The sequence below is a fragment of the Phyllostomus hastatus genome, unplaced genomic scaffold (assembly GCF_019186645.2).
Source record: "Phyllostomus hastatus isolate PE091 unplaced genomic scaffold, TTU_PhHast_1.1 phas_scaffold_1674, whole genome shotgun sequence".
Taxonomy (NCBI): domain Eukaryota; kingdom Metazoa; phylum Chordata; class Mammalia; order Chiroptera; family Phyllostomidae; genus Phyllostomus; species Phyllostomus hastatus.
This window is the reverse complement of record NW_025334011.1, coordinates 30,142,256-30,155,104: the sequence shown is the minus strand read 5'-3', so window position 1 is coordinate 30,155,104 and position 12,849 is coordinate 30,142,256. Positions and strand designations below refer to the sequence as shown.

Genomic DNA, 12,849 nt, shown 5'->3' with positions numbered 1-12,849 from the left:
TGACGACTCAGGAGTGTCAGAGGGGAGGAGGGAAGGGGAGGAGGTGAGGGCTCTGGGGCACCCCTCCCACAACTGGGGAGTTGGGGGTACTGCCTCCAGAAAGTGGCCTCTGTTACCAGTTCACTTTGTAATGACTGGCAAAGACAAAAGTTAATAAGCCTTTTGGGAGATGACCAAAGAGCAGGATGTCATTTAACTTCACCTTATTGAAAAAACAAAAACAAAAATAAAAAACCAAAAAGAAATCCCAAACCATGATCCTTCAAACACTTGGGAAGGTGAGATTTGATTATGTTTCTGAATGAAGGGCATGCTTTATAGAAAAATCACCCAGCAGACAAAGCCTTGACATCTACATCCTTAATACTCTTACGTTCAAGGCCATGGCCCATATGGACCGCTCAGCACTTGCTTTCCCAGTTTGTGCAGGTGCAGGGCGCTGGATTTAACACAATGAAGATTCAAGAAAGGGGTATTTTGGAAAGCCCAGCACACTCAGAGAGTGCCTTAAATCAGCCACCTGCTCCACACACCTTCTAAGGTGATTCCCAGATGCCCTCAGTCTTTCAGTGAGCTCATAAGGCATGTGAGTGCCGACATCCCGACTGGTGGCTGGTGAGGTGAATGCAGAGTCTAATGAAAAGTGACAGGGTGCACCGTCCGCCCAAGAAGATGCGTTTGGCAGTAGCCTGAGGACCCGGTGACCTTCTCTGCATAATTCAGCTGTGGGAATTGGGGAGCCTGAGGCTTCCTCGAGGCAAAGACCCTAATTTTGGATCTGGGTGGGTCCATACTATTAGAGGAGAAACAAATCTTGCATTGGCTGAAAATGTGACAAATCTTATCATTTATTTTAGAGCTTACAATCTGGAGGTTTTCTCCTTTTAAAACACAGAAAACTTCCTGAATATTTTACTCATGTCTTCACAGAACTAAGAATACATTAACCATTAAATATGAGTCTTAGCTCCAAGGCTAGCTTCCTAAACTGTGTCCACAAACATACTGATGAGTGAGTTAATTACTTATCATATGAACACATATATATTTTTTCCAATAATCCAAAAGCTGTGCTTACAGCAGAACAAGCTGGCAGTGCCGATGAACTGAAAGCCCAGAGAATAATCCCACAGTATTTTCATGGTAGGCCAATACGTCCCACCAGATGACAGGTCACCATTAGCCTGCGAGGCCACAATAAAAGGCTGGGCTGATGATCACAACACGCAAACAAGGAGAAGCCTACATACACTCATCGGAAGTCTTTCCAAATCCATTCAAAGTGAACCAGGAAAAAAACCAAGGATGTGTATTTGGGAAAAAAAAGAGAGAGGAAAAAAGAAGTTTTCATAGTGACAGATAAAGAAATCTGGCTTTTATTCTGCATATTGACTCAGGGTGTCCTTGATTAAAACAAACTGCCTTATTTTAATGTGCCAAAAATCTGTTCTTCTCCTTGCCCTCACTCCCCACCTCTCTGGAAAGAAACAAGGAAAAGCTTTCTCACTGCTCCTCGCGGCAGGTTAATGGCACCTGTGTTCTGATTTATTGCACAAGCTGCCGTCCCTGGCCTCATGGTAAGTTAGGATATCAGCCTGGAAGGTGACACAGCAGGAGTGACCTTTCACTAATCACTGCACCTCAGTTACTACCGACACAGCTCATTAGAAACAGAAATCCTTCATGAGCCGGCTTTCAATCCAGCCACACTTTGATTTTCTCAAGAACAAAGATTATACTTTTGCATAAAAGCATCTGATGCCCAATTCTGTCAAATGGGGTACGAAAGTGAAAAAGGCGCCCTGATAATTGTCTGTGGATATCAGGGGACTGCGAATGTAGCACAGATAGGCCTGCAATCTTGGCTTTCATTATGGAGGTCAGATCATTTTTACTGACTGCCTGTTATTAAAATTTTAGAAGGATGTTAATCATTTTGGCTGCCTTGGATATAAGAATCTTGCTCGAAATTCCCCAGTAGACAATCCCATTTTTAAAAATAAGAAAACGAGTTTACTATGCAGGAATTCTCCATCCCTCCATGTTGTAAGTGTTGGTAATGCCAGAGGTAGGAGAGCAACTTCCCAACAGCTATTCTAATTTTAACATCTGAACCAGAAAGGGAAGAGTGGTAGTAATTGCTCTTTGTTCCCCTTTTTCTCCTGCTGCTTTTCTTTGCCCTCTGAACCCCCTCAAATTCAGACAACAGCACCTGTCAAAAGGAAAGGCAAGGCTTGTGACTTACCAGCCATTTGCTGAATGCCACTGAATGCACCCAGGTTGCTGGAGGAGGTGGCCTGCTGCAGAAGCTGCAAAGGAAGGGAAAAGTGTGCTGTCAGTGGAGAGGGGGGCAAAGTAACCTCCAAATTAAACTGGGGACACGTCTTGTTTCCTTTACATTTGTAGAGCTGGCTGCTGCTGTCTCTTAATGGACTGAAGGTTCCCAGAATTGGGGCTGTAAATCCACAGTAATGTCTAATCTCTATTATGGAACACAGACATCGCAGAAACTCAATAACACTGCTGCCTTAAAACATTTAATCAATTCACTCTTTTTAACAACCAGGTGTTACGTCTATTGAAGCCAACATGGCATGACTAATGCTATCTCCCTGCCATCTGGTAGTTACTGTAACTCATCTCTGTCAGTTGAGGTCCGTCTCTTCTACTTCCTTTCGTAGCTGTTTCCTTCATCCTGGATTAGAGGGGCCAACAGAGAAACCAGGATAAATATGGATATCAGTATATCTATTCGCAGCCATGACTACATGACCGAGACGGTGCTCACCCATTTTAAGATGGTCTTCACTGGCAGAGGGAAACATACTCTTTGTCAAAACTTAGAAGTACGTGGTGTGATGCTGTACTATGCATTATAAATATGTCAGCATCTTTTTTAAAATTAACATATCTGTGAAAAGGTGTCTGCATTTCTCCCTAGAGATTTCAAAAACACATTTTCCTCCACATAGAACCACAGTGGCTGCCGCACGGTAAAGGCAGGTGGTTACTGCCCTAAAATGCTCCTATATTTGCCCCATTGGCTTGAATTATAGGTTAACATTCAGGTAAGTGTTTGACTTGATTTATTGATTATCTTCTTTCTATCAAGGTTGATCAATACAGAATTTGTACACAGAAACAAGCATATAGTTACCTCCTCCACTCAAATGTACATAAACACCAACAAGCATAGATTCACTCCAAATTTATTACCGAAAACAGCTATGTGCTTCGGAGGCAAAGACGAATTCATTATTTTGAAAAGAGCTTTCAGAATTTATGTGGAGCTCTGCAAAACACAATGTAGAGGACCACCACTCCTCTGGGCTAGTGAAGGGCTCTTCAGTTTACTAAGAAAAAATTCTCCATGATAAACATGACTCAAAAACAGGGATGTGTCAATTGGCTTGAAGGTGCCAAGCAGAGTGGAGTGTCAGTGGCTAATTACACCAAAGGCTTGGTGACAGTGATGTTACGGGATTAACACAAACAGTCACAGAGAAACGTCACTGATGTTCATCCTCCCCCCAAAATGCTGGAATACAGGGGTGGGCAAAAGTTGGCTTACAGTACACGAAACAGAGTTTATTCTTGTACCATTATTTAATTATTGTATTTATTCGTGTTATTTTTTTTATTTTGGTGTCCTTACTTATGATTTATCTTTTAGGCAACGATGGTTGGTAATTTAATGTACTTTTGCCCACACCTGTATATTACCTAGACGTCACAGAGAGAAAGAAAAAGACACACACGCATACACACAGGGGAAGAGGGAGGAAGAGGGAGGAGCCAGAGATTACCCATTCTGATGAAAAATCCCTTATTTTGATTTGATTACTTGGGTTTCCCATTCTTTTGTGATTGTGACCCCTTATTCCCTCCTCCTATTAGATATTTTTTAAAATTAAAGTAACAGTAAATAAGCTTTGAAGATATTTTGAGGAATTAAAACTTGCTGAGGTAAGCAGACCGGAGTGTCATTAAACCATCACTGAGGGTTCTTTGCACCGCACTCCGCTCTCTGGTGAGCCAGAGTCAGGACCCGCCCTGCACACAGGCAGGGGGCGCCTGAAAGGCCCGGGGCCCCCACAGAAATGGACCTTCAATTCAAAGTAGGAGAAAACACAGTAAAGCGCGTATAGAAATGTGTTTTGTGAGAGAGGATGAGACTAATTTTCTTTCAGGATACAGAAATCTTTTGCACTGGCGACCACAGAAACATGGCCAGAGATTCCGGTACGCTGTGGGGCATGGGGTACGTGTCATGGACCAGGGCCAGGCTCGTGCGTCTCGGCTCTGGGAAACGGGGGGAGTGGGAAGCAGGATTCTCAGAAGCCATGAACAGGAAAGGTGAGCTTGACTTCAATCTCTGATAAAAATTCTTATATACACGATTAAACATGGTCTGTGAACATCTAAAAAGCACCAGTTTGTGAAAAATAAATTAAGTTACACTCATTTTTTCCCACATAATTTCTAGACTGATAGACCAAAAAAAAGACGTGGCAGCGCATACACAGACTTTTAGCAAGACACTGGCAAAACCTCCCCCGGTGTCTTTGTGGGTCAGATGGAGAAAGGGCGTGAAAGTGACGGCACTGCAGTCAATGGTTTTAGTAAGGGCTCAGATGAAGACAGGAGCAGCACACTCCTCATTTATTAGTAGTCAAGTGTGTGTCGAGTAGCTATTACATGCCAGACCCCAGGAGGCAAAGAAGGAACAGGAGACATGTCTGTTCTCCGAGAGGCAGCCTGGCCACACGGAGAAGACGCACAGAGGGCTGCGTCCCGCTGGGCCGCCCGCCGCGTGACTTCAGGCCCAGTGAGGGAACCTTTCTGGGTCTCCCTTTTCTCACTGGTACAGGTGAGCGGGCCAACTTCTCAAAACCACGGGGAGGACTACTTCGCAGAACAGGACAGGTTCTGTGACAAAATAAGTCTAGTAGATAATACAGTCCCGGGAGAGACAGCGTTGGGACACAGACACACAAACACGCACACACATGCTCCGGCAGAGGCTGGGAAGAGGACCCCATTGCATCACATGAAATTATACTGACAAACGTGGAGTCCAGCATTTAGGTTTCAAATAGGAAACAGGGTACAGTAGCACGGTTTGGCAGGAGTGCAAGGAAAGATAAATAAAAACTTGGAGGCGTACCGGCTGCCTTCAGTGTAGCACGTGACACGGTTACTGCAAATGCCACTCTCAAGCTACACTGAGAGATTTTTGAGTCTGCGCTAGGGCCACTGCTCAGTGCTGCCGAGGTCTTACAAGGGGGAATTGTTTTAAATTCAGGCGACTGTATGTTAATAAAGACAGTGACAGAGTGAAATATAATAGGTGGCTCCAGGAAAAAATCAAGAAACCAAAAAGTTTAGAGACAATGAAATGTGAGGGATGACGGAAAGAACTGGGTCTATCTGGCCTGAAATCAGATCTAAATTTTTGGTATCAAATAGATAAAGTAAGAAATATTTCATCTAGTCGACAGTTTCACGGGAAGATCCGGGATCACTGAAGGCGAGTTCCACGCGGATTTCATCTCAGGTCCTGACGTGGAACGGACTGACCTCCGAGGCAGTGAGCCCTCCGACCACACTGCCTCAGCATCCTTAAATAACCACCTGTTGAGAAATTTAGCCTTGTGGGACTCTGCTCAGCCTGTATCAGGCAGGAATTAAATTAGTCATGTGCTATGCTAAACCACTTAGCTTGAAAAAACACTGTGCATCAGTGCTGATTTCAGTAATTTCCTGAGACTCAAAGTGCCCCCTAAATGAATTCTTTGGCATACTTGGGGGACAAGTAGGTTGTAAGAGTTGCAGTGGGTATGCTCCCCTGTCTCCTGGGGACTATGCACTGACCAGCCTGCAGCACTTACCGCCAGGTACTGCGGGGTGAGTCCGCCCAGACCTGTCAGGTTCCCCCAGGTGGCAGTGTTGAGCTGTTGCATCTGCTGTGCGAGCTGCTGTTGGAGGCGTCTTTGCTCTTTGTCCTTCTGAGTGTCAGCGAACTTCACCACGATAGGTGAAGAGCAGCCCTGTGGTCAGACACAGCGGAAAGTGAAGAGGGAGTTACAGCCTGGTCGAATCCGCTCATGAAACTCAGCACTGGATCTAGCTTTCTGAACTATCTTGGAGCAACACGGAAGGGTTGGGAATGGTTTTAAAATGGTTTGATATTCCTTCTTCTTCTCTGAATTGTACCATCAACAGAAATTTCCAGATACTGTCATTGGTTTCTTTGGGGATCTGGTGGTCGGTGGAGCCATTTGTTTTCTTGTTCTCTTTATTAAACTGCCTCTCCTTCCTTCCTTCTTCATGTTTCTTCCTTCAACCTTCCGAGGACCTCCTCAGAGACAAGAGACCTCATCAGTGTTCTTTAACTAAGCTTCACAGTTTACCCGTATGATAGGCCTGTTTTGTGTGTCTGCCTCCTTCCACATGTGAACAGGGGACAAGCTTGAGGGCGGGAGTTGTGACGGGAATAAAAACATCTCTCATTCATTTGTTTTTTCACTCTCTCCAATTTTCAGTTACGTATTTTTAAATTGGAACTGTGGGGATCATATTGATCCAGCAACATAATCAGGAGAAGTGGATTTGTTTTTAGAAACACAGATGAATGAAGGAGATATTCACAGAACATAGGCAATGACCAATGTAATTGTTCCCATGTTTTCAGAAAGATCTCTTCCTTCCATATCATAACTACATTATCCACAGTCCCAGAACTACTATGAACCAAAAAAACAACAACAACCCGCCAAACAAAAAGAAATGCATAGTTTAGTCAAAGGAGATATAGCATTAATGGTAGAGGGAGGAGTCTACTTGACTTCTTTTTCTAACAAATCTCAGCCTTCTAGGTGCTTCTTCCAGGTTTCATTTCCTTCAAAAGGAAAGGAGTAGGGGCAGTGAGGAATGGCCAAGGGTTATATAATAGGGCGAACTCATGTTTGACACATGAAATCATTAGGGAAAAGAAGGGCCCAACTCCTCAAGGCCTGGAGAGGCCTCCTTGTGGAAGCACCTTTCAGACTGCGGCACTGGGTAAACGCTCTGCAGAAACAGTTCTTCCTCCCTCCCCATCTCTTCTCTTTCTTCAGTGTAGCTTGCCTTCACTTTTCATCACAATTAAAGCTGTTAAAATTTTGCTGAGGTAAAAAGAGGTAATTCTACCCAAGTGATTTAAAAAAATTTTTATTGAAACTCAGCATGATAATAGACCTCTTTCACTCCTCTCAGAAATTTTATATTCCTATTTAAATGAGCTTTTCCATTCTCTTCCCTTTGGGTCACGTTTCTTTCTCCTAGAAAACAAACTTGCATTTCTTTATCACCTTGGGTAGTTACTGGGGAGGCAGCTATGAAGATGTGAGGCTATCATGTCTGTTGTTACCAAAATATGTGAAAGAATGAGGTGACTTTGTTGAATTCCCAGCGTGTTGGTCTTCAGCTCTGGTAGCCAGAGTCACAGTGCAGAATGTTAAATGTCAGAAAATTGCACAAAAGTGGTATTTCCACCATTTTTTTAAAAAGCTATGCTTCATTTTTCTTCATCTGCTCCATATTTCAGCACTTCATTCCTTAAAGAGGGCAAAATACTCTGAAGAGGAAAATTATACAGAGAAAGGGTGTTGCATGGAAAAGGGTTATTATGGCTGTACCAAACTGTTCCATAACAAATGATAGCATCTCCTCCTAACAGTACATTTACTGTTGTTTTTCTTCTTCCTTAAATATGAAAAGATGATATAAAAGCAGAAAATCAGGCCAATATTATAGCTCAAATAGTACTTGTTTAAACCATGAAACGGAAAAATGGGATAAGAATAGATTGGAGGAAAGTAGAAAAATAAAAGGTACAATATTATAAATTAATTATTTTAGAAAACATGTTTTTTAAACTTTGACATTTACATCATTTTCAATTCAAATCTCTTAGATAATACATCTTGATTAAAGATGTGAGCCAGAGTCCTGAAAACAATGTAATTCATTAAAAAAACAAAACATACTTCAGTTGTACCGCCATAATGCAACTGCATAATGTATCATTTTCCATTCGAATGTCAATATTTTTGAATTAAACAAGACATTTAAGTGTCTGAGGGCCCCATTCTTTAAGCATGGATGTCCAGATTTCAAACATGTGCACCAAATTTGATTTTTTATAGTAAGTATTGATAACAAAGGATCAAGGACTTAAGAATCAGTACACCCCATTCTGTACAGCAGAACCTTTCCACTCTTGAGAGCCTACCATTCCTAGGGTCGGGTTCACACCCCGTCTGCTTTCTGTCCTCCAGCTCCCCCTCTGTGCTAACAGGGGAACCCAGCCCTGCACTAGCATTCTGAGGATGGGCTGGCGGAGAGGGGACACTGAGCACAGAGGCTGGAGTGGCAATGTCTCTAACAGAGCTGAAAGAATTTAGACTAAAAAAATTATCTAAGATGATACCAATTCAGATACAAATCACTCAATTATGGAAAGTAAAAATAATTGAGGATGAAACACATACATGGAAGATAATAAATACAGGTAAAGACTTTCTTTTTCCTAACAGCACCTCTGTTTTAATCTCCAAACTGAAATGGAGCTGGAAATCAGACTGATCCACAGTAACGGAACAGCCCAAGTTAAGAGAAAGGGGGAGCAAAAACTGTCACACAAGTGACTGCATGTTGTACAAGACTGGCTTCCTAGGTATTGCAGATCCTGCTAATTATCTCCTATTATGGCCGTATTTTCACCTGAGCTTGCCTTCAGGTAGGGGGGTGGGAGTATCTTAAAAATGCATTGCACTGAAAGGAAAACACAGCAATTATATAAGATATGTTAGGAATATCAAAGTCAAAATGAAGTTTGAAAAAGACAATAGGCTTTGCAATGCTGATATCAAAACTCAGAAAAGTACAATAAACACTTAGTGACAAGGCCATGCACACTCATTCCCCCCTTCCCACCCACCTTTTGGCTCACCATAAAAAAGGTGCCCACAAAACATGACGCATAATGAGCACTTAGCTCCCAGCATGCTTTGGGAGATGCAGCATTGCAAAAAACAAACAAAACAAACAAATAAAAAATAACCCCCCAAAAAATGGAGGCCAAAAAAGAAGCTCAGTCAATAAAGAAATTTTTGCAGATTAAATAAAATTGAAAATATTTTTTCCCCAAAGATGAAAAATATAACGTCAGATAAAGCCACAAGGCCACCTGTGGAAAAGATCACCCATACACAAAGATACAGTGTACATAATACAGCAGCACATGCACTCCCAAATGATTCTATCAGACAGTACAGAATAAGTAACAGCATATCACTCTTGGAATGCTTTTGTGCAAAATTCTGAAAGGCCATGACCCAAATCACAGACTAAAAGTATAGAGCCATCTATCTTGCATTGGTGGGTGAACACCCATGCCAACGTATTTATCTTCCCTTAAATCCGCTATGTCTCATTAGGAGACCAAATTTGAGCCTTTATGTTTCTGGGTTATTGTTCATTTTTTTAGTAAGGAGACAAATCTAATTTTTCAAGGCATTCTCATCCAAGAGTATTGTCACTGTTTAAACGAAGTGGGAGAAATAGTTAATTTCTCCAACATTCTTAACGCAAAAACACAATTCTGTTTGACTAAAGAAAACTTGATCCCACATTAAAAAGCAAAAAGAACCCCGTGAGCACAGGGCAAATTGCAATTTGGAGTGGGGATTGCCCATATTTAATCCATACTAATCCTGGGCTGAGGAGTGGATGTGACCCTTTAGGTACAAAATATTACTTGGCTTGAACTGCATCATGACCTTACATGGCAGACCCTTGGCCACCGTAATAAAAGGCTCAAGAAATAATAGAGAGCAGGTGGAAGACTTTCCTAAATCCATTTCAAGTCATTAGGAGAAAGATTGAGAGAGAGGAGGGAGGGAGGGAGAGGGAGGGAGAGAGAAGGGGAGAGAGAGAGAGGGAGGGAGGGAGGAAGGGAGGAGAGAGAATGAGTATGAATGAATGGAGGAAGATGGTGAGTTTAAATCTGTGATTGTCATGTGAACGATGCACACAGGAGAGAACTGCGTTACCATCCCCATCATTTGCACAAAGAAAACAAAGAAAGGGCAGATGATACAGTACCTCCATGGTCTGAGACTGGTGCATGGCTTTGATTGCATTCTGTGCCATTGCCCTTGTAGAAAATGTGACAAACGCACAGCCTGTGGGAAACAAGGGGACAGGGAGCAGGAAAGACAAAAAACAACAAGACAAAAGGGTTGGACGCTTGTTAAACCAACACGGTCTACGAGAACTGCCACAGGACGACACTGTTCTCAGTAGTACATAAAAATAAACAACTTCTCCCTTTGGTTGTATAGTATTTTGCTTTTTACTCACAGTGCTGACTTGCTAATCTGACCAAAGTAGAAAGATCTGCTGATTGATTAGTTTATTTTTTTAAATGGAGACGAGGAGAAGGAAGTTGGGTACTCTTTCTAGCCATGGGTTTGAAATTAGCAAGATCTAGTTTACATTTTCTAGAATAAAAAATTGTTATTTTACATTTTCTGCCAGGCTGATTATCTCTACTTAGGGCATAAACATATTAGGGCTCTGGATTTCAAATTTTAGCGTTGATTTTTAAGCAGCAAATAATAAAATCCTCCAAGGGCAAATGAGCATAAAATTCCAAGAGCTCAAAATGTCAGCAAATAAATATATCTAATCTCTTCTGGGTAGTTAAAAAAGTATATGTCTATAAATATACATTGATGACATTCAAATGTAAACCAATAAACCAAATCCTGCACAAACCAGTACTTACTAATTATGGACAAAAGCAAATGCTATATTATTCTGAGAAGACTCAACACTGCACATAAAGCAAAAATTTTAAATTTGCAACGGATTTTTTTTTCCTTTGTGTAGAATCTTTGTGACTTTGGAAGTTCTGAGTTTCTGATACATACCAGCAATTTGACCTAAGATCTAACATTCACAAGACAATGTACATTACTTCTCCGAATGTCTCCTGTGAGACTCATGGCACAGTCCATGGCTATGTTTTTCTTTTCCTGAAAAATAACTAGACTCTCCAGTGCCTGTCCCTGAACCTCGTAGCCACACTGGGCACCGTGCAGGTCACTGCTGCAGCTACACAGCTCACTGCCCTTTTCACTAATAAAAACACCGCCTTTTGAAATTCACATTTTATTCATCATGCACCCTTGAGCTTCTTAGAGAAAAAGACTGTGAAATTAATGCAGATTCAGGCTGATTTTTATAATAAAACCATAGCACACTAAAAGCTGAACTGAAGTAACGCAGGCTTATTTCACTTAGGATCTCTAATGACTTTAAAAGTGCATTGATTTTCAGCTTGTTTAGCCTTGCACAGTTTGAACTTAGGTATCAGAGAATAATTTAGTGTTCCACTCAATTTACTCAAAACATTATTATTATTACTACTTAAAAGATTTCCAAATGAAGCAGATCTAAACACAGAGGCTGAAAAGCCTGTTGTCATCTCAGAGTGAAGGCAAGAGAGTGGGGTTCTGGCATCGACACGGCGAGATGGTTGCCTTTGTTGCCAGGACACCTGACAGAATGTTTCCCGTCTAAACAACCAGTGGATGGTCTGGTTTGCATAAATCCATTTGTGAGCCCTAAACCCTATTTTCTTCTTTTGCTCTACATGTGTACCTGGTGAGATTATCAAGTCAATACTGTACTAGCACCTTTTAACCAAACAACAATGCCTGCCCATTAACCCAAAAGCACAACAACATCCAGTCATAAAATAAGTCAATGCATTTTTTTGCATTATGCTGCAATTTTTAACACATAGAACTCTCAGTGCATGGGTGATTGATTTTGTGTTTACCTCCCAGTAAAGCTAGCCTTCTGAGGCCTGAAGTACAGCTCACCAGGAATGCTTAGCTGGGCAGAGTTCTCTGATGTCAGAGCAGCTGGTGAAGCTTTTACTTAAAGACACTGGCTGCAGGTTTTGCATCAATAAAAGCAATCTGGTGACCCACACTAAGGCACCTAGATGACGTGTGTAAGAGAGAGTGAAACAGGTGACAGGACCTCTACCGGCTTCCATACTCAGCTCTATGGTGAAATGACGGTGTCTCAGATTTACCATCCATTTCAAAGGAATATCTCTTTGAAAACATTGTCATCAACACAGATGTTACTGAAAGAGGAAATAACACCAAGAGATTTTTCTTGTCCCATTTCTTATCTTGAGAGCACAATGGCAGCAAAAGCAAATGATCTAATGGAGATATATTTGAAACCACATGAAGCCAGGACTGACTGCTTTTCATAGTCAAAAGAACTGTTTCATTCACTTCATTTGCTCTTATTATCCAGGACCATGTGCCAAACTGACAGCTTCCAAATGGAGGTTCGGAAGGCATTAAAAAACAAAATGTCAACAACAATCAATAAGGCACAGTTTACGCATTTAACCACAATTGCAGAACAAGCGGGACTTTTGTAAATGACTTAGAGAGAGGTATATAGTAATTAACAGGTCTAAAAAGAAGAGTATTAGCAATAAAACAATGAAATTATACCTCTATAAACTCAACCCATTGCCCTTTTGGGTATGAAACCTGCAATTAAAATCCACTGACACTTCTAATTATATGATCCTCATCCCAGCCAAAAATAAATGATCTTCCAGACCTCATGACTTCTCTAACCTTTTTATCCTACTGGCAGTAGTACAGTAAGGGAGAAGTCGTCTCCTTCGTGGCTCTGTCAAGTTCTGTACTGTGCGCTGTGCTCGGTTACTCAGGAGAGAAAATTACTGTGTCATTTGTGAAGTGA

General features: G+C 41.6%; 1 protein-coding gene across 9 annotated transcripts in view; it reads right to left on the bottom strand.

The window, feature by feature from the left end:
* Positions 1–12,849, bottom strand: part of CELF2 (CUGBP Elav-like family member 2) — a 391,137-nt gene that overhangs the window by 51,397 nt on the left and 326,891 nt on the right. For 8 of the 9 annotated variants that reach the window (XM_045857938.1, XM_045857937.1, XM_045857934.1 and 5 more), the window contains 3 exons: positions 10,150–10,229; positions 5,892–6,050; positions 2,246–2,309 (listed from right to left, as the gene is read on the bottom strand). In XM_045857938.1, the coding sequence (XP_045713894.1) occupies positions 2,246–2,309; positions 5,892–6,050; positions 10,150–10,229 (303 nt within the window). The remainder of the gene's footprint in view (positions 1–2,245; positions 2,310–5,891; positions 6,051–10,149; positions 10,230–12,849) is intronic. The other variant, XM_045857941.1, reaches the window with a different exon arrangement.